This window comes from Argentina anserina, chromosome 2, assembly GCF_933775445.1.
Source record: "Argentina anserina chromosome 2, drPotAnse1.1, whole genome shotgun sequence".
NCBI classification, from domain to species: domain Eukaryota; kingdom Viridiplantae; phylum Streptophyta; class Magnoliopsida; order Rosales; family Rosaceae; genus Argentina; species Argentina anserina.
Genome location: NC_065873.1, coordinates 7,284,107 through 7,307,256, shown reverse-complemented (window position 1 = coordinate 7,307,256; position 23,150 = coordinate 7,284,107). Strand labels below are relative to the sequence as shown.

Here is a 23,150-nt window from a genome sequence, read left to right as displayed (position 1 = left end):
CTGGGTTGCGATGGTTCTGTGTGGTGCGGGTCTCTTGGTGGTGACTCAATCGATCCTAGGTGTTCGGTGTTGTGATCCTTTTGGGTCCCAGTTGCTAGCGCTGGGGAAAGGTTGGTCGCTGCTGATGTCGGTGACATCGAGATTGTTGCTGCTGATTGGGCAAAAAGTTTGGCTTGGCGTTGGGCCTCACGCATCTGGGCTGGGGCTGAGGCCTGGGGAGATGGGCTTGGTATGCTCCTTAAGGCTTCTTCATGTGTTTAAGTTTTTAATGTCGTACAATTATGTTCAGTCGTAGTTGTATGATGAATAAGTAATGTGTTATGTAGAATTAGTCATATGCTATGTATCATTGTGAGTATGCTCACAAGCCTCTTGACTATTTAGAGATAGTAGCGGAGGGATATGTAATGACTATTGACATTTTTTTATCATTTTTATAAACTAAGTGGTTTTCTTAAAAAAAAATAGATGCTCTAAAATGAGATAGAAAGGAAGAAAAAACTGAGGGAGCTAAACGAAAAAAAAAAAATTGAAAAAGCCATGGAAAATTGTAGGAAATTTCCCTCAAACGTAGAAGCGTAGTAGGGGTAGGACCCAAACATAAATACTAGAAGAAGGGATGAGGACCCGGTGGGACGTGGAGCTTTGCGGGGTGGCGAGTTGTGTGGCAAAGAAACAAACAAACAAGATTGGAGGATTTAATCATACAAACATCCCAGTAATACTCTAAAATACTCGAGAGTCGAGAATCATCTCTCTCTCTGGGTTTTTGACTGTTTGTGCCTCACAACTCAATTTATACACACAGAGCCACAATTCCAATTCCAAATCCAAATCCAAATCAATCAGAGAGAGAGAGAGAGAGAGAGAGAGAGAGAGAGAGAGAGAAGCAGAGAATATGGGAGGATGCTGTCCCCCCATGGATCTGTTGAGGTCGGAGCCTATGCAGCTCGTCCAGATCATCATCCCCATCGAGTCCGCCCACCTCACCGTCTCTTATCTCGGCGACCTCGCCCTCCTCCAATTCAAAGATGTAATCCCTCTCCCTTTCTCTCTATTCCAATTCCATTTCATTCTTTCCTGCGATTCTTTCCACCGATTTTGGGGCTTTTTAATTACTTGTATAGACTGCTGCTTATTGCTTTCGCATCTGTGTTTTTTGATCAATCAATCGATTCTTATGTCGATCGCGATCAAAACGGCGGTGATTATCTCAGTGTGTGTTTTAGCTCTGTGAAAACGCAATGCGAACTATTTAGTTCCTGATTAAGATGAAGCACTCTGCTTTTAGATATATATATATTGTTTTGTTCCTTGCAACTAATAATTTCAATGATTCACTTGCTCCAGCTGAATTCTGAGAAGAGCCCGTTTCAGAGGACTTATGCTACTCAGGTGTGTTTATGCTCCTATCTTACCAAGAGATGGGACTTTCTATTAAACAATAGTTCATAGCTAAACCTAGAACTTACATTCTGATAAGTTTCATATCCCCATAAACTTTATGATCACTTTAGCACTAGACCTGACTTGAGTTAACATAATTGAAAAATAGATGAATGCTGCTGCACTAAACCGATATAATTTTGGAAGTTGGCTTAATTAGCCAAAGCATGTAATTCAAGTGCGTTTTTAGCTCTTCCGCATCCTAGGGTGTGTGCAAATAGAGACAGTTGCACTTACAAAGTACCTCATTTTGAGTTTGGTCAAGTTATTTTAATCAATTGTTTAACCTCACACTATTTTCTATATCTGGTTTAGTGTTTCTTGGTATCACTTGGTTTTCTTTTGAAATGTTTCAAATTGTTTCCAACCAAAGATGAATCTTGAAAAGGTCTTTGACATCCAGTTTCTTTGAGGAAATTTAATATTTATTTTAATTACCTAGGACTTATGTTTGCATATTGGTTGACTGCCCAATTGGTTTGTTTTATCTATGTAGATCAAAAGATGTGGTGAGATGGCACGCAAATTACGTTTCTTCAAGGACCAAATGTTAAAGTCTGGTCTGCCTCCTCCAAAGTCTTTAAGACAAGTGGACCTCAATGTAGATGATCTGGAGGTATTACAAGATGTGATGTTTATTGTCTAGCAAAAGATGCTTGGTATTGCATGTCTTAACACTACTTATTGTGTGTATGCTAGGTAAAACTTGGTGAGCTTGAGGCCGAGCTGATAGAGATTAATGCTAATGGTGATAAGTTGCAGCGTTCATATAATGAACTTGTAGAATATAAGCTCGTCCTGCAAAAGGTAACTTCCCTTCTGCTTGTTATGTCTCTGCTACTACATTAGTGTTAATTGGGATATCAGATCACGCTCATTTTCTCATGTGAGAGTCCATATGTTCATGATTATTGTTACTTTTATTTATGGAAAAAGCAAAGGATAAATGCTAGTTTGAGAAGGGAGTGAGTGCTCTGTTCTCTATTCTCTAACCTCGGCTTAAACATAAAATCTAAGATATAACAAAAATGTCCTTAAGTGTTTGTTTTTCCATCTTGTAATGATCGGCATGCCCTCGTCCTATGAAGGTTAGTAGAGCAACCAACAGAAGTAGCCAAACGAATGGAAACATATAGCCTCATGTCCAAATAATACCATATTAATACACACGTTCTGAACTGGTTGGTGACAATAACCTGTTCAAAAGCACAAAATATTCATGATCAGATCATGTGTGTTGGCTATGTACTAATGCAGGCATTATAGTAATATGAGTTGAAATGCAAATTAAATATTGTTACACCAACTGAGTCGGTTCAGAGAATTTTAAATCTTGGATTCATACATGAGGTTGTCTTTGATTATTAATATTGAAGTGATTATGGCTTTGATGTATTAATTTAGAGTTTTCTCACTAACTTTTGTCTCAAATTGCATGTTTATCTTAGCCTATACATCTGTCATGGGACTAATATACTATTTTTCAGGCTGGTGAGTTTTTTCATTCAGCTGAAAGCAGTGCGAGGTTGCAGCAGAGAGATGAATCCCGTCGTAATGGTGATGATGACCTGGATACACCGTTATTGGACCAAGTATGGATTTCAAATTTCTTTTCTTGAACTTGGCTGATGAGCCAATCACTTTCTTTTACTTCTGCTGAGTGAACTCGTGTTGTTTGACTGCTTCTCAGGAATCATCTACTGATCCATCAAAGCAAGTCAAGTTGGGGTTTATCACTGGTCTTGTTCCGAGGGGAAAGTCTTTAGCATTTGAGAGGATTTTATTTCGGGCTACTAGGGGTAACGTTTTTCTAAGGCAGGCTGTTGTTGAAAATCCTGTTACAGATCCTGTGACGGGAGAGAAGGTACTATTCGTATCTTTTATATATTTTTTGTTTCTTAGGAAAGATTAGAGGTAAATTTTTACCTCTCTTTATTTATTTATTTTTGTTGCCGGAGTACCTGTCTCTTTGACCTCCATTGGTTCATGGAGTGGAGTTCTTTGAAAAGACATGACAATGTCACCCGTTAACCTCTGTTCTCATACAAAAGTAGGAGATACATTAGTTTCAATTGCAATATGAACTCCTAAGCCCTTGGTATATGGATTTTAAAAACAGTAACTGCTGATATCAGTTGGATTTTGGACACTTAAGTTTGCTTGAAGAATATGAATCTAACCTCGATACAGACAGCATTTGTTCAAAAGGCCAATGAAACATACCATTGATAAGAAATGTAAGAAGCTGAGGGCCAGTAAGGTTTTGGCATGGTAGTTGTTCTTCTAAGTATGGGAAAACTAGGGAGAGGATGCAATCTACTGATGTTAATTTTCTTGGGGCTTGTTAGTTCTTATCTGGACTTTAGAGAACATTTCTACTTTTGTTCCAGGCATCTTGATAAATTATTGTTTAGCACAAAAAATAGATGAAGTTTTACCTTTTTTATATGAATTACCGAAGGCATTATCATTTGCTTTGGTAATTAAGTTGTGTCCCTGACTATGAATGTTCTTCAGGTTGAAAAAAATGTTTTTGTGGTATTCTACTCTGGAGAAAGAGCAAAGAACAAGATTCTTAAAATTTGTGATGCTTTCGGAGCCAATCGTTACCCTTTTACTGAGGACCTAAGTAGACAGGCCCAAACAATTAACGAGGTATGCACTGATTCTTCTTGGATATTGTTGCTGTTATTTTCAAATGGAAAGATGGCTGCTGATGTTGTTCTGTCGCATTTTTGCTCGTCTCAGTTACCTTTCTGTTTCATTTCTCATTGTTGATGCCATTTTCCCCAGCATGAAGTTTTGACCATAAATGTTTTTACTTAGTATTAAATCTGTATTACTGTTAATCTCCTAGCTGTGAGCCCATGCTAACTAGCGCCTAATAGATGACATATTTGTAACCTTCATTATATATATGCTCTAGAACCTTCCCCTATGGAATTGCTCTAGAACCTTCCACTACCTAGATATGTTAATGCACAAGCACCTAACAGATGACATATTTGTAACCTTCATTAAATTGTGCGCTCTAGAACCTTCCACTACTAAATTGCTAACCAAAAAAAATTTGGTGTAATTCGTACAAAGGATGTTATCCGTTGCCTAAGGACCACAATTGGTGTAGAACAAAATAATACCAGAATTAAACGAGAGTAATCAATCAGTAGCGTAGGTAAGAACAAAGAAATTTAAGCAATTCCTTTGCCCTCATTATTAGGGCTAATCACTTCAAATTCGGAATCAAGCCGAAAGACCCAACGCAAGCCTAAATTTGAGCTCAGATCCAAGCCCAAGGATCAGAACCCAAACCCAAACCCGAAAAGGGATCTGGTGCACCATTTTAGTGATAGTCATCTCCGGCGCCGGCCAACCTAGTCCAGCCACCGGCAACGTTGTTGACAGCCAAGTTCCCGCCACTATTAAAACCGACCAGCAATGCTGTACGGGGCTTCCATGTTCCAATCTTCCACCCACCAACATCCATCACCCCAGCATCCTTGATGACCAGCTTGAAGGAATCCATGCCGGCGACACCCCATCATCGACTTCCTTTGAAATCGAATCCCTTTAAGCGCCAACGACACCTTTAGCTGCCAGAGACCGCTGCTGAGACCTGTGAGAACTTATGGTCGGGATTGTAGTGCCTGCATAAGAGGAGTGAAACGTCCTTCAAGCACACGACATCACCATCTCACCCCTACTTGGATGGAGGAGCATAAGCCCCGCTGCCATCTCCGTGAAACCTAGGTTTTGTGATGCCTGGGTACCCTGCAAGAGTCGGAGCATAGACGTTGATTAAGGCCGTCTCTCTTTTCTTCATCTGCTACTTTAGTTGACTAAGATATTTATGTACTAGGGGCACTGCTATTAATTTTCTTAAAAGAAAGGGTCGTTTCTGTTTATACTAATTAAATTATTTCATAAAACCTTAAGTGGTCCAGTTCCTTCCTACTTCACTCCAAAAACATTATGCTTCAATCTGTTGTTATAAGCGCCTTTAGATCTTAATAGTTATTTGCGATATAAGCAAAGAAGAGTAAACAGAAACACACCAAAGTTATAGTGGTTCAGCTGAAGCCTACCTCCACTATGATCTCTCTTGAGAGATTTACTAGTACTGAAGAATTTAGGTACAAGTATTTATTGTAGACCTTAACCCCTCCATGTCTAGCTCCTATCTCTCTATCACCCTTAGCTCTCCCTTTAGGATTTCTGTCTCTGTGTGTCTAAAAACCTCCCTGCAGCCCTATTTATATCAATAGGGGCTGCTTGATACAATATGGACTAGGATTACTAAACCTAACACAAATCCTAATAGAATATTGGAAGATATACTCTCCTAAAACATATAGAAAAGCTGTGCTAACTTATTTCCTTTCTAAACCTGGATTTGATTACTGAATCCTAACTCCAACATGCATCAACGAGCCAAAAACACAACAATCTCCACCTTGGTGAGTTGATACCAAATGATTGTTGCAACCTTCAGGATGTCTTGTATCTCTTGAAGTAACCATGAACAAACCTCCAAGATCATTCACCTTGGCAATACTCCTCTTGCCTCATCACACCTCAAGTGAGGAGGTGCTCCACCACAACTCAGCATGTTGTGACACTAAGCAAGTTCAAGCAGTGCTTGAACTTCTCCACAGAAACTGGTTTGGTTAGACAATCTGCTGCATTGTCATTTGTGTGAACTTTCTCCACAATAATATATCCAGCTTCTATCCAATCTCTGATCCGGTGATAGCGAACATCAATGTGCTTTGTCCTTGCATGAAACACTTGATTCTTTGCCAAATGTATGTCACTTTGGCTGTCACACTTCACTACCACACCTTCCTGGTGAATACCAAACTGTCCTGCCAGTCCATTCAACCAAATAGCTTCCTTAGAAGCTTCTGTCAACGCCATATACTCTGCCTCAGTAGTAGATAGAGCTGTAACCTCTTGAAGATTTGCTTTCCAGCTCACAGGCCCTCCACCACAAGTGAAAACATAACCTGTTGTAGACCTTCTTCTATCTAAGTCTCCTGCAAAATCAGAGTCAACAAAACCAGCCACACAAGCTTCTTCTTGTTTTCTTTCAAACTTGATTCCAAACTGCCTAGTTCTCTTTAAGTACCTTAGAATCCACTTCACTGCTTCCCAATGACGTTTTCCCGGATTTGACATATACTTAGAGACAACACTCAATGCTTGAGCTAAATCTGGGCTTGTGCATATCATTGCATACATGAGACACCCTACTGCATTAGCATATGGAACATTCTTCATCGCATCAATCTCCTTTTGATTTGATGGCTTATGCTCTGCACTCAGCCGAAAGTGTGCAGCTAATGGGGTAGAAACAACCTTAGCTTCATCCATGTTGAACCGTTCAAGTACCTTCATAATGTACTTCTCTTGTGACAGCCATATTTCACTTGTGTTTCTATCCCTTCTTATTTCAATTCCAAGGATCTTCTGTGCAGCTCCTAGATCCTTCATGTCGAATTCAGCCCCCAACTTTTCCTTAAGTTTCTGAATTTTCAACATATCCTTGCATGCAATCAGCATGTCATCTACATACAGTAGTAGTAGAATTACCTCCCCATCTTCGAATACATGGTAGTAAACGCATCAGTCATATTGACACCTTGTGTAGCCTATCTTCAGCATGTATGTGTCGAAACGCTTGTACCACTGCCTTGGCGATTGCTTGAGTCCATATAGAGACTTCTTTAGTCGACAAACCAGATTCTCTTTCCCTGTTTCGACAAAACCCTCCGGCTGCGACATGTAAATGTCTTCTTCGAGGTCCCCATGAAGAAACGCAGTTTTAACATCCATCTGCTCAATCTCCATATCATACTGAGCTGCTATAGACAACAACAACCGTATTGAAGTATGTTTGACCACCGGAGAGAAAATCTCGTCATAGTCCACTCCCTCTTTCTGCGAATACCCTTTTGCCACAAGACGTGCTTTGTACTTTATGGCATCATCATCATGTATTCCTTCTTTCTTCCTAAACACCCACTTGCAACCAACAAGTTTTCTTTCTTTGGGTTTAGGAACCAGCTCCCACACGGAATTCTTGTGCAGAGATTCCATCTCTTCTGCCATAACACCAATCCAACCTTCCCTTTCTTCGTTTTCTATAGCTTCTTGATAAGTAGTTGGATCACCTTGACTTATGGTCAGAGCATGACTCACATCTTCTTCGGTTTCAAATCCATACCGTTGTACCTTCTTTAAAATCCTCTTTGGTTTGTCAAGTGCTATGACTCGCCTCATTGGCTCAGGTTCTTGTGGGATGGGAGGATTTTGACCCCTACGTGGGGACTGCTCCACCTGAGCCCTAACTGGTGACTGTTGTTGCTGCTCTGGTTCCTCAATGGCTACTTGATCATTCCATACTTGCTCCACCTGAGCTTGAGAATCTTCAACTGATCGTTTAGCTAATGATATCTCGATTGCTTCTTCATCTTTTTCAGCAACAGTCATCTTCTCCTTACTATTAGCTTCTATATTTAACGGCATAGTCTTCTCATCAAAAACAACGTCCCTGCTGAGCACTCTTTTCTCATTGATTATATCCCACAACTTATAACCTTTTACTCCTCTCTGAAAACCAATAAACACACATTCAAGTGACTTTGGTTCCAGCTTGGTTCTTTCATCCTTGGGAATATGCGCAAAGGCGCTGCATCCAAACACTCTTAAATTGGAATAATCAACTGGTTTTCCAGACCATACCTCCTCTGCACACTTGAAGTTAATAGCCTTTGAAGGTGATCGATTAATCAAGTAACAAGCATGATTAAGCGATTCTGCCCAAAACTCTTCAGGCAACCCTGCATGAAGCCTCATGCTTCTTTCTCTCTCCAAGAGAGTTCTGTTCATCCTCTCAGCAACACCGTTTTGCTGGGGAGTTTTCTTAACAGTAAAGTTGTCTTGTAATGCCTTCATCCTTGCAGAATTGTAAGAACTGATTACTTATATATTCACCTCCATTGTCACTTCTCAACACTTTGATTTTCCTGCCCGTTTGGTTCTCGATTTCAGCCTTCCACTCCTTGAACTTTGGAAAGACCTCATCTTTTGACTTCATAAAGTAAACCCAAACCTTCCTTGAAAAATCATCTATGAAAGAGACAAAGTATCTGGCCTTACCCAACGAGTTTGTTGATGCAGGCCCCCAAACATCTGTGTGAATATAGTCTAATACTCCTTTGGATTTGTTCTCACTGCTGCTCACTTTGAATGATACCTTGGTCTGCTTACCGAGTGTGCAATACTTGCAGAAGTCAAGGCTGCAACTCGTTATGCCTTCTAGCTTATCTTGCTTATGTAATTCTTGCAGCCCCCTTTGACTCATGTGCCCTAGCCGTCTATGCCAGAGCTCAGTCTTGTCTTCTTCCGTACAAACTGATGCTCCACCTACTATTGTAGAACCTGTGAGTTTATACATATTATCAGGCTGCAACACACCTTTCATGTAGACCAACTGACCCTTTCCGACTTTGAGCACTCCATTGTTACCTTTATACCACAATCCTTCCCTATCCAATAGACTTAGAGAAATCAGATTTCTGCTCAAATGTGGAATGTGTCTGACCTTTCCCAATGTTCTGACAATGCCATCATACATTGAGATCTTTACTGTGCCGATTCCCATGATTCTACTTGGTGAATCATTCCCCATCAAAACTGATCCGGTGTCCCTCTCTTCATATGTGTCAAACCAATCTCTGTGTGCACACATGTGAAATGTGCAGGCTGTGTCCAAGGTCCAATGTCTAGGCGCGCCGGAGATGGCTGAGATTGCAAGGAGTTCTCCATCATCGCTATCATTCCCAATAACGACATTGGCTGACTGGGAGCTTCCTCTAAGCATCTGCGCCTTCTTCTCCTTCCATTGTTTGCAATTTCTTTTCCAGTGGTCGGGTGAACCACATACGAAGCAACCATCATTCTTTTCTTTGCCTTTTCCCTTGGATTTAGACCTGCCCTTGTCTTCAAATCCACCACCTTTACTCTTAGACCTTCCTCTCTCCTTCCCTCTGACACTCAGTCCTCGTGCTTGGGAATTATCTTCTTCCCTCTGCATCCTGACATATTGTTCCAGGTTCTCACACACTCCTGCAAGTGTGATGGTCTCTTTGTTGAATATCATGGTGGTCTTGAAGTGTTTGAATGATGATGGCAAAGACTGTAGTAACATCATAGCCGAGTCCTCATCTCCCATCTTTGCCCCAACCTTCTCTAAGTTAATTATGCAGTTCTGAAACTTGGATATATGATCAGTAAGATCATCCCCTTCCTCCATCTTGAGTCCAAAGAGTTGTTCCTTCAAGAGTAGCTTGTTGCTGATGGTTGTACCCATATAAACGCTTTGCAGCTTGTCCCATGCCTGCTTTGCAGTCAGCTCCTCTCCGATCTGAAGCACAACATTATCAGCAAGATGCAACTCAATGCAACTCTTTGCTATCTTACACTTTTCTGCCCAATCTGCATCAGACATTGATGTAGGCTTTGATGCTTCAAGAGCTACATCAACCTTATGCTGGATCAGAACGTTCCTCATCTTCCTCTGCCAAAGCGTGAAGTTGTCCTTGCCATTGAATAGCTTTATGGACGCTCTCACCTCTCCTGCCTCAGCCATTCCTTTGCCAATCGACATCGCGAAATAAACCAGCTCTTGATACCACGTGTTGTTATAAGCGCCTTTAGATCTTAATAGTTATTTGCGATATAAGCAAAGAAGAGTAAACAGAAACACACCAAAGTTATAGTGGTTCAGCTGAAGCCTACCTCCACTATGATCTCTCTTGAGAGATTTACTAGTACTGAAGAATTTAGGTACAAGTATTTATTGTAGACCTTAACCCCTCCATGTCTAGCTCCTATCTCTCTATCACCCTTAGCTCTCCCTTTAGGATTTCTGTCTCTGTGTGTCTAAAAACCTCCCTGCAGCCCTATTTATATCAATAGGGGCTGCTTGATACAATATGGACTAGGATTACTAAACCTAACACAAATCCTAATAGAATATTGGAAGATATACTCTCCTAAAACATATAGAAAAGCTGTGCTAACTTATTTCCTTTCTAAACCTGGATTTGATTACTGAATCCTAACTCCAACATGCATCAACGAGCCAAAAACACAACACAATCTTAGAACAAAGTGTTTATATGTTTGACTTGGTTGTTTATCTAAGTTTGTGCCTTGCTTTTGTGGTTGCATTTATGTTTAAAATACTGCATTTCATCTAAGAGTTTTCTTTACCACTTTCTTCTGGTATAACCATATATTTGATATTCAGGTTACTGGTAAACTTTCGGAGCTAAAGACTACTATAGATATTGGAGTTTTACACCGGGGAAGCTTGTTACAGACTATTGGCGAACATTATGAGCAATGGAACAATTTGGTGGGCTTAAAAATATTTATTCAATAAATTTTATCTATTATGTTTGTGGAAATAAGATAAGTGCTCCCTCAAATATATGGTGTTTGTGTGTTGCAAATTGTTGCGAAAATTGAGGTTTTTGACAATGTTTCTATGCATAAAGGTGAGGAAGGAGAAAGCCATACACCACACTCTGAATATGCTTAGCCTTGATGTAACAAAAAAATGTCTTGTGGCTGAGGGGTGGAGTCCTACTTTTGCATCGAAGCAGGTATCCTCTAATATAAAAGAGAAAAAAAAGTAGTCCAGGATTTAGATGAAAAGGTTATGAATCATGCCATACAAGTCTCATATGTTATGGAATTTCTTTCCTTAAACTGATGCAGATCCAGGAGGCATTGCAGCGGGCAGCTTTTGACTCCAATTCTCAAGTTGGAGCTATCTTCCAGGTTCTGCATACAACGGAACCACCTCCAACATACTTCCGCACAAACAAGTTCACTTCTTCATTTCAAGATATCGTCGATGCATATGGGTGAGTTTCACAGCAATATTGTACTGTTCTGTGCTCTCTGTTATTGTTATTAGAAAGCATAGGCAATGAATATGTGTGCACGCCTTACGTAGACCTTGTCATGTGTTATCATGTATGGCCCCCCTGTCTTAAGAACTGGAATTCTATTATATCGAAATAGCCTAAACTGATTGTTTCCCCCCCTAATATACTAATGGCCTTCTTCTGTACTTTGGTCCTCTTGTACATGATAGCCTGACTGATACTTGATATATATTTCTTTTTCTCAGTCATCTAACACTTCCCTGTAAAGTTAGTCATATACTGGAAAACATATTAACATTAACTAGCTGGGTTTTAATGGGAATGCTTTACTCTTTCTATGTTAAATACCCCTATCATTTGACAAAATCATTAATGATTTCCTTGACCATAGTGTACTAAGTAGTTGAACATAATTGCAGTGAGGCAAAGTATAAAGAAGCAAATACTACATTAACTATCAAGTTTTTATCCACAATAGACACTAATGAAGGACAATTGTTAAAATATATGAACTGTTAGTGACTGATGTTACAGACTTACAGTGACGTGCATCTAACAAGGTTTGATGACAATTCACTTTCTGACAACGTAAATATATATTGGGTACTAAAATGTTTTGGTTTTAATTGCAGTGTGGCAAAGTATCAAGAAGCAAATCCTGCCGTATACACTATCATCACATTTCCATTTCTTTTTGCTGTTATGTTTGGTGATTGGGGACATGGACTATGTATTCTTCTCGCGACATTATATTTAATAGTCAGGGAAAGGAAGTTTTCTAATGAGGTAATATATATTAACTCTGAAGTACTTAATCTGTTGTTGTCCAGTGGTCTGCAATCTGTTGGACATAGAGTGTACTCAAATATATATGATATTATACCCGGGGAATTTTATGATAGTTGATTGTTTCAACACCTTGGTTTGGTTAAAGTGGAATGTAATATATTCTGTTCTTCTACTAATGCTCTCTTATTAAGGAAGTATAAGCAGCAGGAATCAATGATGCCTGCTTGTTGCCCAGTTATACTACCAGTATTAAAATGTCTATTGTTATACTGGTGGAATCTTATGGATGTTTATGCTTTACAATTACTATCAAGTTTAAATCTGCCTGGACATAGCGTTTGCCTTCTACTATAGCTGAGTTGAAAAGTCAAAATCAAAAGGTGTTAGCTGTTGTCCTTATGCTATTTCATTGTTCCTTTGTCGGTTTGTTGCGTTAGTTGGATTGCTGATTATAGCATGTGCTTTATAATCTGAATACAAGGGTTATAGGCATTAAAAAACAAAAAATTATAGTTGTTTCTTTTATGTTGAATTTTTTTCTTCCTGTCGTATTCAGGGTTTTCAAATAAAAACACAAGTGCAGATTTAGGTTAGAATGTTATGTAGCTTTTGCCTATGTGGAATCTAATTTCAAGAGAAGCTTCAAATCATCCACACCTGGACATCAGAAATTGGCTCTAGCTATCCCTTATTATCAATCCCCTTAACCTTGCAATTACTGTGTTTTTGTTTTCTCCATGAGCTTGTTTCTCTGCATAATCTTTGGACTGTTTGTTGTGGTTGGTCCCTCTTTTCACCTTGTTTTAATTTGGAAGATGTTTCTCAAAACGTGCAATATCATTCTTATCTTCATGTTTGATTCTAATTGATCACCATTATGCTTTCACAGAAACTTGGAGATATCATGGAGATGGCATTTGGTGGCCGTTATGTTATTCTATTGATGTCAATTTTCTCAATCTACACCGGTTTCATATACAATGAGTTCTTTTCTGTCCCATTTGAACTGTTTGGTCGCTCAGCATATGCATGCCGTGATCTTTCTTGCAGGTATAAGCTTAAACTATTGGTATTAGCTTGGCTTTATCCTTTCTTTGAGGTCCTGATAGTAAATTGAAATTTCTGTTTTCAGAGATGCTACCACTGCTGGTTTAATTAAGGTGGGTCCCACATACCCATTTGGTTTAGATCCTGTATGGCACGGATCTCGCACTGAACTGCCGTTCTTAAACTCATTGAAGATGAAAATGTCGATTCTTCTTGGGGTGGTGCAAATGAACCTTGGAATTGTGTTAAGTTTTTTCAATGCAAAGTTCTTTCAAAATGGCCTGAACGTTTGGTAAGTTGTGCATCTGTCAATTTGACCATTAAAGCAACAAATACACACTGCCAAATGCCAGTTATTCACATGTGTACTATGAATGCTTGCATTTGTGTTATGACTGTATCAGTAGTTTCTTTCGTATCCACTTTCCCCCTTTTTATTGCTTATATTCTTCTTATATCCTGCATTGATCCAGGTTCCAGTTTATCCCTCAGCTTATATTCTTAAACAGTCTATTTGGCTACCTGTCCGGTTTGATTGTTATGAAGTGGTGGACTGGTTCAAAAGTTGATCTATACCATGTAATGATATATATGTTCCTAAGTCCTCTAGATGAGCTAGGTGAAAATCAGCTTTTCAGTGGTCAGAAGACAGTTCAGGTAGTCCCTATTACCAGTTTTTTTTTTGGAGTCTCTCTCTCTCTCTGTGGCCTTTTTGGTAAACAATATTAGTTTTATAACATTTCATTTTCTTTCATCAGTTAGTGCTATTGGGGTTGGCCCTTGTCGCTGTACCATGGATGCTTTTTCCAAAGCCTTTCCTCATGATGAAGCAACATGAAGCTGTATGTTTGCTAACATCCTTTCATCAGTTTCTCTCGGTCATTTTGATCGCTCACTGTTCCTAATGTTATACGTTTTTTTTTTCTTTCTGATATCGTGTTGTTTCAGCGGCACCACGGCCACCAATCATATGCTTTACTTGAGAATACAGAGGAAAGTTTGCAAGTGACTTCAAACCATGATGCCCATGGTCATGAGGAGTTTGATATCAGTGAAATTTTTGTACATCAACTCATACACACAATAGAATTTGTACTTGGGGCAGTCTCAAATACAGCTTCTTATCTTCGACTCTGGGCCCTAAGGTAGTTTCTGCCTTTTTTTTATATGATTGCAAATACAAGCTTACAGTCGCATGTGAATGCATATCTGTGTTTTTACTGTTTATAAGAATTGGCGTTCTTTACTAAAAAGCTTGTATCATATTATGAAATTTCTAGCTTTTTCATGGATGCAGAAAAATAAGAAAATTTGCATCTATATTAAATTGTGGACCTTGTTTCTGGAGAAATGTCAAATTGACGCTGCATAATTGTTAACTTGTCAGTGTTTTAAAAATAGTCATTAATCATAGTGGAAGCTTTTTTTCACTGCTGATGGCTGGTAATAGGATATCTTTTCCAATTTGGTTTGTGTCATGACTTGATATTTTGTCAGGCTAATTACTTGGGGTCCACAAATACCAATTTTTTTGGTCTCAACTCTCAACTTACATGTGATTACAAATTAGAATATGGAAATGACAAATGAGTTTTATTTGTGAACATTTATATTATCATCTATTTGCACAATTAGTAATGCTAATTTGTGTATTTATCTGTCATGAACAGTCTTGCTCATTCAGAATTATCCAGTGTGTTCTATGACAAAGTTCTCCTCATGGCTTTTGGGTATGTATTCACCTTTTACTGCTGTCTTTTTTTAAGTATAAAATCTGTGTCAACTCTTGGGTGTGGAAAATAGTGTGATTAAGCATAATTGATATTGAATGCCTTTGGAGGAGTTATTTCTGTTTCTTTTTTCTTAAATTCAACTGTATATCTTATCAACGCCAAAGGAGTGCATAATTGAGGACTTGAAAGTTAGAGGTATCTACAAACTAATTCAAATTTCGCAGGTTCAACAATTGGATTATACGTATTGTGGGCATCATTGTCTTCGTTTGCGCGACTGTTGGTGTTTTGCTACTCATGGAAACTCTCAGTGCTTTCCTTCATGCTTTGCGACTTCACTGGGTAGAATTCCAAAACAAGTTTTATGAGGGAGACGGTTACAAGTTCTATCCATTCTCATTCGTGTCTCACGACGATGAAGATGAGTGATAAATCAAGCCATAGGCAGTGTTTAAGCCTTGGAATTGAGTGTGAATAGGTATGAATCGAAGTTGATTTTTTCATTTGAACAGTACAAGAAGGCAATTGTGGTGCTCCATGAAGGAGTTAGCGGATGGTTTTCAAATTCAGCATCACTCCTTCAGTATTTTTATTTGTTGTTGGACGAAATAAGCAGTTCAGGCCAAGCATCGTTATCTGTAGTGGTAGTTGTGGCCGTGTGTAATAATTGGAGCTTCTTTCTATTTATATATTGATTATTTATTATTAGGCACAACCAATGCATTGTTTACTTAGTTTATCTGTTTCAACTCGCTATTGCCTTCTCTGGTCTTAGAAACAACCACATTAATACAAACACCATCGAAAAACACGTTAATAGAAGGTGAAACACTAATATTTCCACTGAATGTTTCAAATTCGTGGGGCTGTGGTTGGCTTTCACTAAACTACGGAGTGAAATGAGACGCTATTTTTCAGATTTAAGATCGTCATTCAGAGTACCGATATGATGTGAATAAAGGAACAAGTAATGGAAAAATGTGAACAAATGATATAGGAGTGAGAGATTCAATATGGTGAGGAAGACCTAGGGATGTTAGATTGTTAGTATCAACTATCAAGTATCTGTCCGAAGATCAAAATCAAGTAAATCTAAGAATGGAACTTCTGCATCTAGTCTGAAATGGTCACAGCACCATGCTCCTCTATGAAGGGCTCAATGTACATTGTGCAAATCATAAACCGCCTACAAGCCTACTTATACATACACAATCTAGCGTATTAGTCTAGATGCCGAGTTGAAAACAGCATGCATTACATCCAAGTAACAAGGCTCTTTGGCGTCCTGGTCGGGTAGCATCGGCAATAGGTTTGCCTTCTTGAGCATGGCACCACGCCTATTAGGCAAGAGAAGTGTGCTCCCTATCAGTTGCCAGCTCCAGCAGGATGACCCCGAAATTTAACCTCTGAAATGAAGTGAGCTTCCAGTCCGACCAGTTTGCATTTGATCCATCCTTCCTTCTCAAGTAACCTCTAGCAAAGAAGACTTAGAACAAAACCAACAGGCCGGAACAACACTGCTCTTAGACTTCAACAAATCAAAGCCAGATACCGATTTAAAATCTTGCTGGAGATTGGTGATTTAGAGCATATGTTGACATTCAAACACTGATGCTTGCACAGAGACCAGTATGATTTAAGAAGCTTATACCATACATAGAGATTTCAAATGAACTAGGGATCTCTCCAGTGAGGAGAATTGAATTGAAAGCGTTGAAATTCAGAATACCAAGTTGATCTAGAATTAGGCCAGAAAATTGGTTTTCTGAAGGGTTTAACTCAGTAAGAGATGGCAAAACACCAAGCTAGATTCAACTGGTATCAGTCCAGACTCCAGAGAGTTGATTTCTACTGAGATCAACAACGTTTAGGTCATCCCATGATCAATTTCTGATGGAAGTTGTCCAGTAAGCCGATTCTGATGAAGGAGAAGAGTCGCCAAGCTCGGAAGAGTAGTTAATTTTCTGAGGAATACTACCATTGAAGAGGTTATTACTAGCATCAACTACTTGTAGCTTCTTAAAGGAAGACACCCCTCTTGGAATCTGACCCGAAAACTTGTTGTTTCGGATTTCCACCCTCAGAATATCATATGACATCTTCCCAGGAAGATCACTGGTAAACAAAATTGTTGCTCATCAACACATAACTCAAATTCAAAGCATTCCACATGCGACTAGGAATGTCCCCAGTTAATCTGCGACTAGCACAAATTTTCTAATAGAGCTTGGTAATTACCCAGTGAGACTATTTTCATAAGCAACAATTGTTGTATCGCGCGTGCAAGAATGCTAGTTGGCATTGAAGGGAATTGTGGTTTGTGTTCTATGAAATCAAGTGTCCAAATTAATAGTTAGCATATACTAAACCCAGTATAGGGTCTTAAAGTGAAAATTCGATGTTGTTTTCCGAAAATGCCCATTTATTGGCTGAACCGAGAGAGAAATGTAGGGTTATTATAGTAAAATTGGCTCCCATCTTGGTTTGCTTTTGAAAGAGAGGGGCTTTCTTCTTATTCACAGTGAGACGTTCCACAGATTTCATAGGCGAACGATTTCTCATTTTCGGCGATATTCACGTATTTTTGATTTTCTTTCTTCTGTGGTTCATTATGGCATTGCGTTTGATTGTTAATCAAATTCTAGAATAAGGATCGGTCTCTGAGATGGTCACAATTTGTCGAAGGCCTGAATTTCAATTACGGTTTCGTTTGGATGATTGGATCCTCATGATGACCTGCTGTGCTCTTCAGGCCATCTTCTTTTTTCCTACTTTAGAGCCATTGTTGTTTGTTCTCTTTTGAAATTTAAATTCTGTGTTGAGAGACTCAGTTCATGTTAAAAGCTTCAAGAGTTGTGCTACTCGATAACCATCATAGAAATTAAGCAACTGGTGTACTTATCGAAAAGTAAGCTCAGCTTTTCTCAAATTTGGTGTATGACATTCAAGGTTTGTACTCATGGACTCCAAAAGTGCAATTCCAACTATATAAAAGAAATAAAAACATGTCCCCTAAATGGAAAAACCGTCAGTATGTTTGAATTCCTCATCAGGTTTTAGCTGTACCAACGATTTTTTCTCTACTGGCATTGCTGTTGTGCACAGACCCCCAACTAAATCAAAGCTACACATTAACAACCCCATGTCTGTTTGTTCCCACAAAGTCTGAAACTAGAGAAAGAAACCAGTAGTGCAATATTGTAAAATGCAAATGAGTTTGCAAGTTTTGTTTCAGATAAAGGTATGCTATTCTATTGATCAATAATATGTTTTCTGATATTTCAGGAGCCAGACTTGGTGATACATTAAACAATTTTATGGAGGAGTTTCTAACATGAGATTTTGTTGCTGAGGTGATGGCGTTTTTCAAATATTGGCTAGCAATCTTTATTCCTCGTTAGTTTTTCTTTTTAAATTAGGTACTCATTATATATATATATATATATATATATATATATATATATATGAGATTGTTTTCTATATATCATCTCCACTGTTATTGAATGCTTAAATTTTCTAATTTCCATCATCATTCGCCTTTGTGGTGTGCTTAGTAATTGTTGGAGACCAAATTGTGCAGCTTCGGTTTGTGTTTCAGGTCTTTGGTTGTTTTGGTTTCACAGATGGGATGTTAAAGTTTATGTTTATGTTTTCATTTTTTCCAATTTATGTGACTTGCGAATGTGTGAAACCATGGTCTGGTAGAAAAGAATTGTACGTAAAAAAGGGATGTCAGGCAAACCATTCAAAGGTCAGGAAAGTCGGGCAATTCTTTTGCTCAGGAGAGGATCCTCTCCCTTCTTCTAAATGGAAAACATTCAAAATTATGACATCTCGATATCTGATTTACAATTTTGATCCATTTGGAAATCTTAAAAGAAGGTGGAACTTTCAAAACTAGATTTTTACCAACATTCTAAATGGAACAGGTCTGATGGGCCAAACAGAGAGAACCAATCATTAATTTCCCCCACACAGACGCTTTTGTAGTCTTGATAGTTCCCTTGTATTCTTTGCTCCTAACGCGCATTGTGAATCAGTTTGAGTAGCAAGAAAATCCAATATTTGCATGCATTTCAGTTCAGTAGAACGCACTTGATGTCTTGATATATGCAATGCCTTTAGAAATGGGATTTCATTGATTGTTGCTCTCTTTGTTCTCAGGATTAGTTTCTAGTAGCCAGTTTTGCCCTGGAGTTGTCAAAAGTGGTGGACATACACAAAATTCTGGTATCTCTACTCTTGTCGTAGATGTCGAAACTTATATGAAACCATTAGTACACATTTGCAGGATTTGTCAGTGGTGTTATGTATTGGTAGGTTTGAAGCGGGGCTCATCATCAAGTGTAGAGTTGTCTACAAATAATATAATTACATGCAGAGTTGTCCAGGAGGAAGATGATGTCTTGTATAAGCGTGAGGAATTCAGAAAGATTCGGCCTTTGGTCAAGATGTGTGGAATTACTTCCGCAGGAGATGCGGCAATAGCAGCAGAAGCTGGTGCTGACTTTATTGGGAAGATCATTTGACCAAACTCTAAGCGGTCTGTGTCACTTTCAGTGGCAAAAGAGATTTCCAGGGCTGCAAGGGAGTCCGGGGCACAGCCTGTTGGGGTGTTTGTGGATGACGATGCGGACACAATATCAAGAGCCTCTGATACAGCTGATCTTGAATTTGTTCAGGTATACATCTTTTGGCTATGTATTTGATTTACTTGCACATAATAGTTCAAAAAGAAAATGCTTTAAGAAGGTGATGTTTTCTCATGCAGCTTCATGGAGACGGTTCTCGTGCTGCTTTTCCGGCTTTAGTCCAAGAGAACCGTATAATCTATGTCCTTCATGCTAATGAAGATGGATCTCTCTTAAACCAAATTTCTGTCCAAATTTCTTGTGGATAGTGCAAACGGTGGCAGGTAATGGAACCTTCTTATGTAATCTAGTCGTAGAAATGAACTTGATCTTTTCATGTTTTACATAGTGTGTTTTTTCATCTTTTCATTCCATCATTGAATTTCCTGATGCAGTGGCAAGGGATTTAATTGGACACAGTTTAAGCTACCAAGCATTAGGAGCAAGCACGGTTGGCTTTTGGCAGGAGGGATAAAACCAGAGAATGCTTCTGAGGCTCTTTCTATTCTCAAACCCCAAGGAATTAACTGGCATCTGTGGCCAAGATGGCATCCAGAAAGATCCGGTGCGAATATCTTCATTCATGAGTGCAGTACATTCGGTAACTTATTGATTCATCGACCATAGGCAGAGAAGGAAACAATTAAGAAAAAGGAAAAGTTATTTCAACAATGTAAAACTTTAATGCTGCAACAACCATTGCTCTTGGTACTTGGTGATTGGACAAAAAAAGTGAAACTTTTAAGCCCTTGGTACAATTAGATAGACTGCAATCGAAGTACGCGAGGTACCTTCTCTTCATACGATGGCAGCCTGCAAAATTTGACGACGTCATGACCTTGTAGTTTGTTTAACCCTTGTATGAACTACAAAATTTAATCATTGTCACACACATACCGACTTTAGCAAGTAGCTCACTTGAATTGCACTCTAGTCGAATGCCCTTTCAAGATCGACTGCAGATTTAAAACAGAATGAGAGATGGAGAATGATAAATCACCCTATTAAATATGCAATGCTATGTTACGAACCTGAATCATAACCAAAAGAGCAAACGTGAAACGAACGAGCAAGATGAAACAATGGTTTGCCTTGTAGGTTGAGAGCTCATTTGAGGCAAATAGATGGACTACCATCAATCCTTTCGATGGTACATTAGCTTCGTGATTTTAGAGAGCAATGTGCGCATCCATAGATTAAAAGTGTAGATTAATATAATGACTCCATAAGAAAGCTCGAAAGGAAAGTTACATCACAAACACATGCCACACTAAAAGGACATTTAAGCTGTTTGGACACCCAATGAATATTTAAACATGGAAGATAATTTGGAAGTCGCCTATGGATGTGCCCAGTAAATGTCATAATCCTTGTATATACAGAACAGAAACATGACCACAAATAACAGTATAACTTAGGGTGACACCTATAGCTCAACTGCAGCAACAGTTGAAACCATGGAGTCGACACCACAGATATTACGGCCCCGGCAGATTTTGTAGAATCCCTTCTCTCCCCAATTCTCACCCCATGAGTTCTTAATGATCCAGTACGGCTTCTCCTTCATTCTGACGGGTGAGTAACCAGCAGCACCATAACCGACTAACAAAACTCCATGGTCCAGCCTCTTTGAGCAAATGTAGGGGCATGACACTCCACCAACATAGGTTTGCATGAACACAGCATTAATAGCCACTGCATATAAACAATGTCAAATATGAATATATAGCTATTCTACTTAAAATTTTCCTGATTAAAAAAAAATAAAAAAGATAAACAAAAAACCAAAATTCTTGGTAAATTACCAGCAAGAGGGCCATTCTTAACAAGATTGGCAGCAATTTGTTCTTCATCAAGGGAGACAACACTGAAGTTGGAAACTTTGGCTGCAATTTTGGTCTTGTCAAATTTGCAGGTTCCACGATCAGTACCTGTGTATGGATAATCTTTTTCCTTCATCAGTCCACCAGCTTTGAGAGTGTACTCAAAGGCGCTGTTCATGAGCCCACCATTGCAGCCAGAATCGCATGAACCTGCCTCCTCTGGATCGCACTGTCAACATCAACACACGAGTAAGAGATAGCAATTGGGAGACATCCTATCTCAAGTTCAAATCCACATTTCCAAGGCAAATACACAAGCAATACATACAGAATAATATGCTTAACATGAACATACATTTGTACTCTCCAGTACAATTGAATGAACTTATATTGAATGTTAACCAGTATCTGCATACAACAAAGTACCTAATTCCAAAGTGTATTATATCGTATGCCAATAAATTTGAGAACTTTGCATGCCAATAGAAGCAAGATATATGCACAATACTTGGACCACTGTTCTTTCTTGTTTCTATCTGATATATGTGTGTAGGAATTCTACATCCAAAGATATTAAATAAAGCTTTCTAGGTAGAGCTTAGATTTGTACTTGACTAGAGAATCATAGAAAACAAGGGGCAAGATATATACATCTATCTATCTGATAGTGAACTTCCAATCTCAACAGCCCATTGTCAGTGATGACATCCAGCTTAGATTGTCATTTATTATTCAAAAGTGTCCACTATTCTCTCAACACATAGCTCTAAGATATCTCATTCCATGTGGGACTCGCATATAACCCAGTCAGAATTTTTTTTGTTCTCAGAAATCCTGATGGTACTAAATTAAACTACTACATCTAAATTATGGGTAAAAGAGGATTATTCATCATAATAATCGAACCAATTAACTTTTAATCTGTTAATTACCAAACAACAACAATATTCAAGTCGCGAAATTTTCATACTTGCAGAAATTATAATGAAAAAGAAAAAAATGTCAAACCTCGTGGTCGCAATCCACAAGCTGCTGCTCGCTGAGGCTCACAAGCTCCCCAGTCGCAAGAAAGTGTGCACCTTCCAAAGCTCCGGTGGTACTGAAACTCCAGCACGATCCGCAAGAACCCTAATTTCCCAAATCAAAACAAAATCCCCAAATTAATTAATTCAGTAATTAACTAATCCGAACCTAATTATAGAAAAAAAAACAATTGAAATTAATTAAGGACCTGATTTTTGACTTCAGTAACAGCTCCACGCTCTCTCCAGTCAAAGTCCTCCGGCAAATTCTCGGTAGGCAGAATCGGCGCCGTGTTGGCGTCAGCCGGGAGCTTGAGCCCGCGGAGCCCCAAATGGCTCCTCCTGAACTCGGCCGGAGTCAAATCGGAGAATTGAGTGACGCCGTGCTGGGCCGTCGGGTCAAGTTTCTGGTGCCTCTTGGCCCTCCTCATGTTGCTCTTGAACACCTCGAATCTGTAGTCGTGCTCCTCCTGGCTCGCGTACGACTTCCCGAATCTGCTCTTGAACAGCGAGAAGTGGTGGTCGGCGCCGAGCATCTCGTCGTGATCGTGGTGGTGGGATTCATCGGCGCCGTCAACGACCTGGCGGATCAGCGGATCGCCGCCGTCCACGTCAGCGCGGGCGAGGGAGAGGAGGAGGGAGGAGAGGAGGAAGAGAGAGAGGAATCGGTTCATGTTTTCTGAGAAAATTGGAATGG

The 23,150-nt window shown here is 39.2% G+C and overlaps 2 protein-coding genes and 1 pseudogene across 2 annotated transcripts; 2 read left to right on the top strand and 1 right to left on the bottom strand.

Annotated features, from left to right (window-relative positions):
- Positions 1–844: 844 nt before the first annotated feature.
- LOC126784984 (V-type proton ATPase subunit a3) lies at positions 845–15,692 on the top strand. Its single transcript, XM_050510550.1, has 18 exons — positions 845–1,033; positions 1,351–1,395; positions 1,943–2,062; positions 2,146–2,253; positions 2,934–3,038; positions 3,137–3,310; positions 3,964–4,101; positions 10,763–10,870; positions 11,013–11,120; positions 11,236–11,384; positions 12,041–12,194; positions 13,087–13,247; positions 13,330–13,536; positions 13,718–13,901; positions 14,003–14,086; positions 14,193–14,389; positions 14,915–14,974; positions 15,202–15,692. The coding sequence occupies exons 1-18, from the start codon at positions 899–901 to the stop codon at positions 15,404–15,406; spliced, it is 2,442 nt and encodes an 813-aa protein (XP_050366507.1). The 5' UTR covers positions 845–898; the 3' UTR covers positions 15,407–15,692.
- A 3,545-nt stretch (positions 15,693–19,237) lies between these two features.
- On the top strand, positions 19,238–20,221 carry LOC126784985 (N-(5'-phosphoribosyl)anthranilate isomerase 1, chloroplastic-like; annotated as a pseudogene).
- Positions 20,222–20,802: 581 nt separating this feature from the next.
- On the bottom strand, positions 20,803–23,150 carry LOC126784983 (cysteine protease RD19A-like). The gene is made up of 4 exons (XM_050510549.1): positions 22,663–23,150; positions 22,440–22,559; positions 21,414–21,660; positions 20,803–21,303 (listed from the first exon to the last, which is right to left on the bottom strand). The coding sequence occupies exons 1-4, from the start codon at positions 23,125–23,127 to the stop codon at positions 21,035–21,037; spliced, it is 1,101 nt and encodes a 366-aa protein (XP_050366506.1). The 5' UTR covers positions 23,128–23,150; the 3' UTR covers positions 20,803–21,034.

Excerpts from the sequence above, each read along its gene's own strand:
- LOC126784983 (XM_050510549.1), bottom strand. The coding sequence starts at position 23,127 with ATGAACCGATTCCTCTCTCTCTTCCTCCTCTCCTCCCTCCTCCTCTCC. Across the intron at positions 22,560-22,662 it reads TTACTGAAGTCAAAAATCAG|GGTTCTTGCGGATCGTGCTG; the intron begins GTCCTTAATTAA and ends TTGGGAAATTAG. Across the intron at positions 21,304-21,413 it reads TAAGAATGGCCCTCTTGCTG|TGGCTATTAATGCTGTGTTC; the intron begins GTAATTTACCAA and ends GTTTATATGCAG.
- LOC126784984 (XM_050510550.1), top strand. The coding sequence starts at position 899 with ATGGGAGGATGCTGTCCCCCCATGGATCTGTTGAGGTCGGAGCCTATG. Across the intron at positions 13,248-13,329 it reads TGCCGTGATCTTTCTTGCAG|AGATGCTACCACTGCTGGTT; the intron begins GTATAAGCTTAA and ends TTCTGTTTTCAG. Across the intron at positions 13,537-13,717 it reads CAAAATGGCCTGAACGTTTG|GTTCCAGTTTATCCCTCAGC; the intron begins GTAAGTTGTGCA and ends GCATTGATCCAG.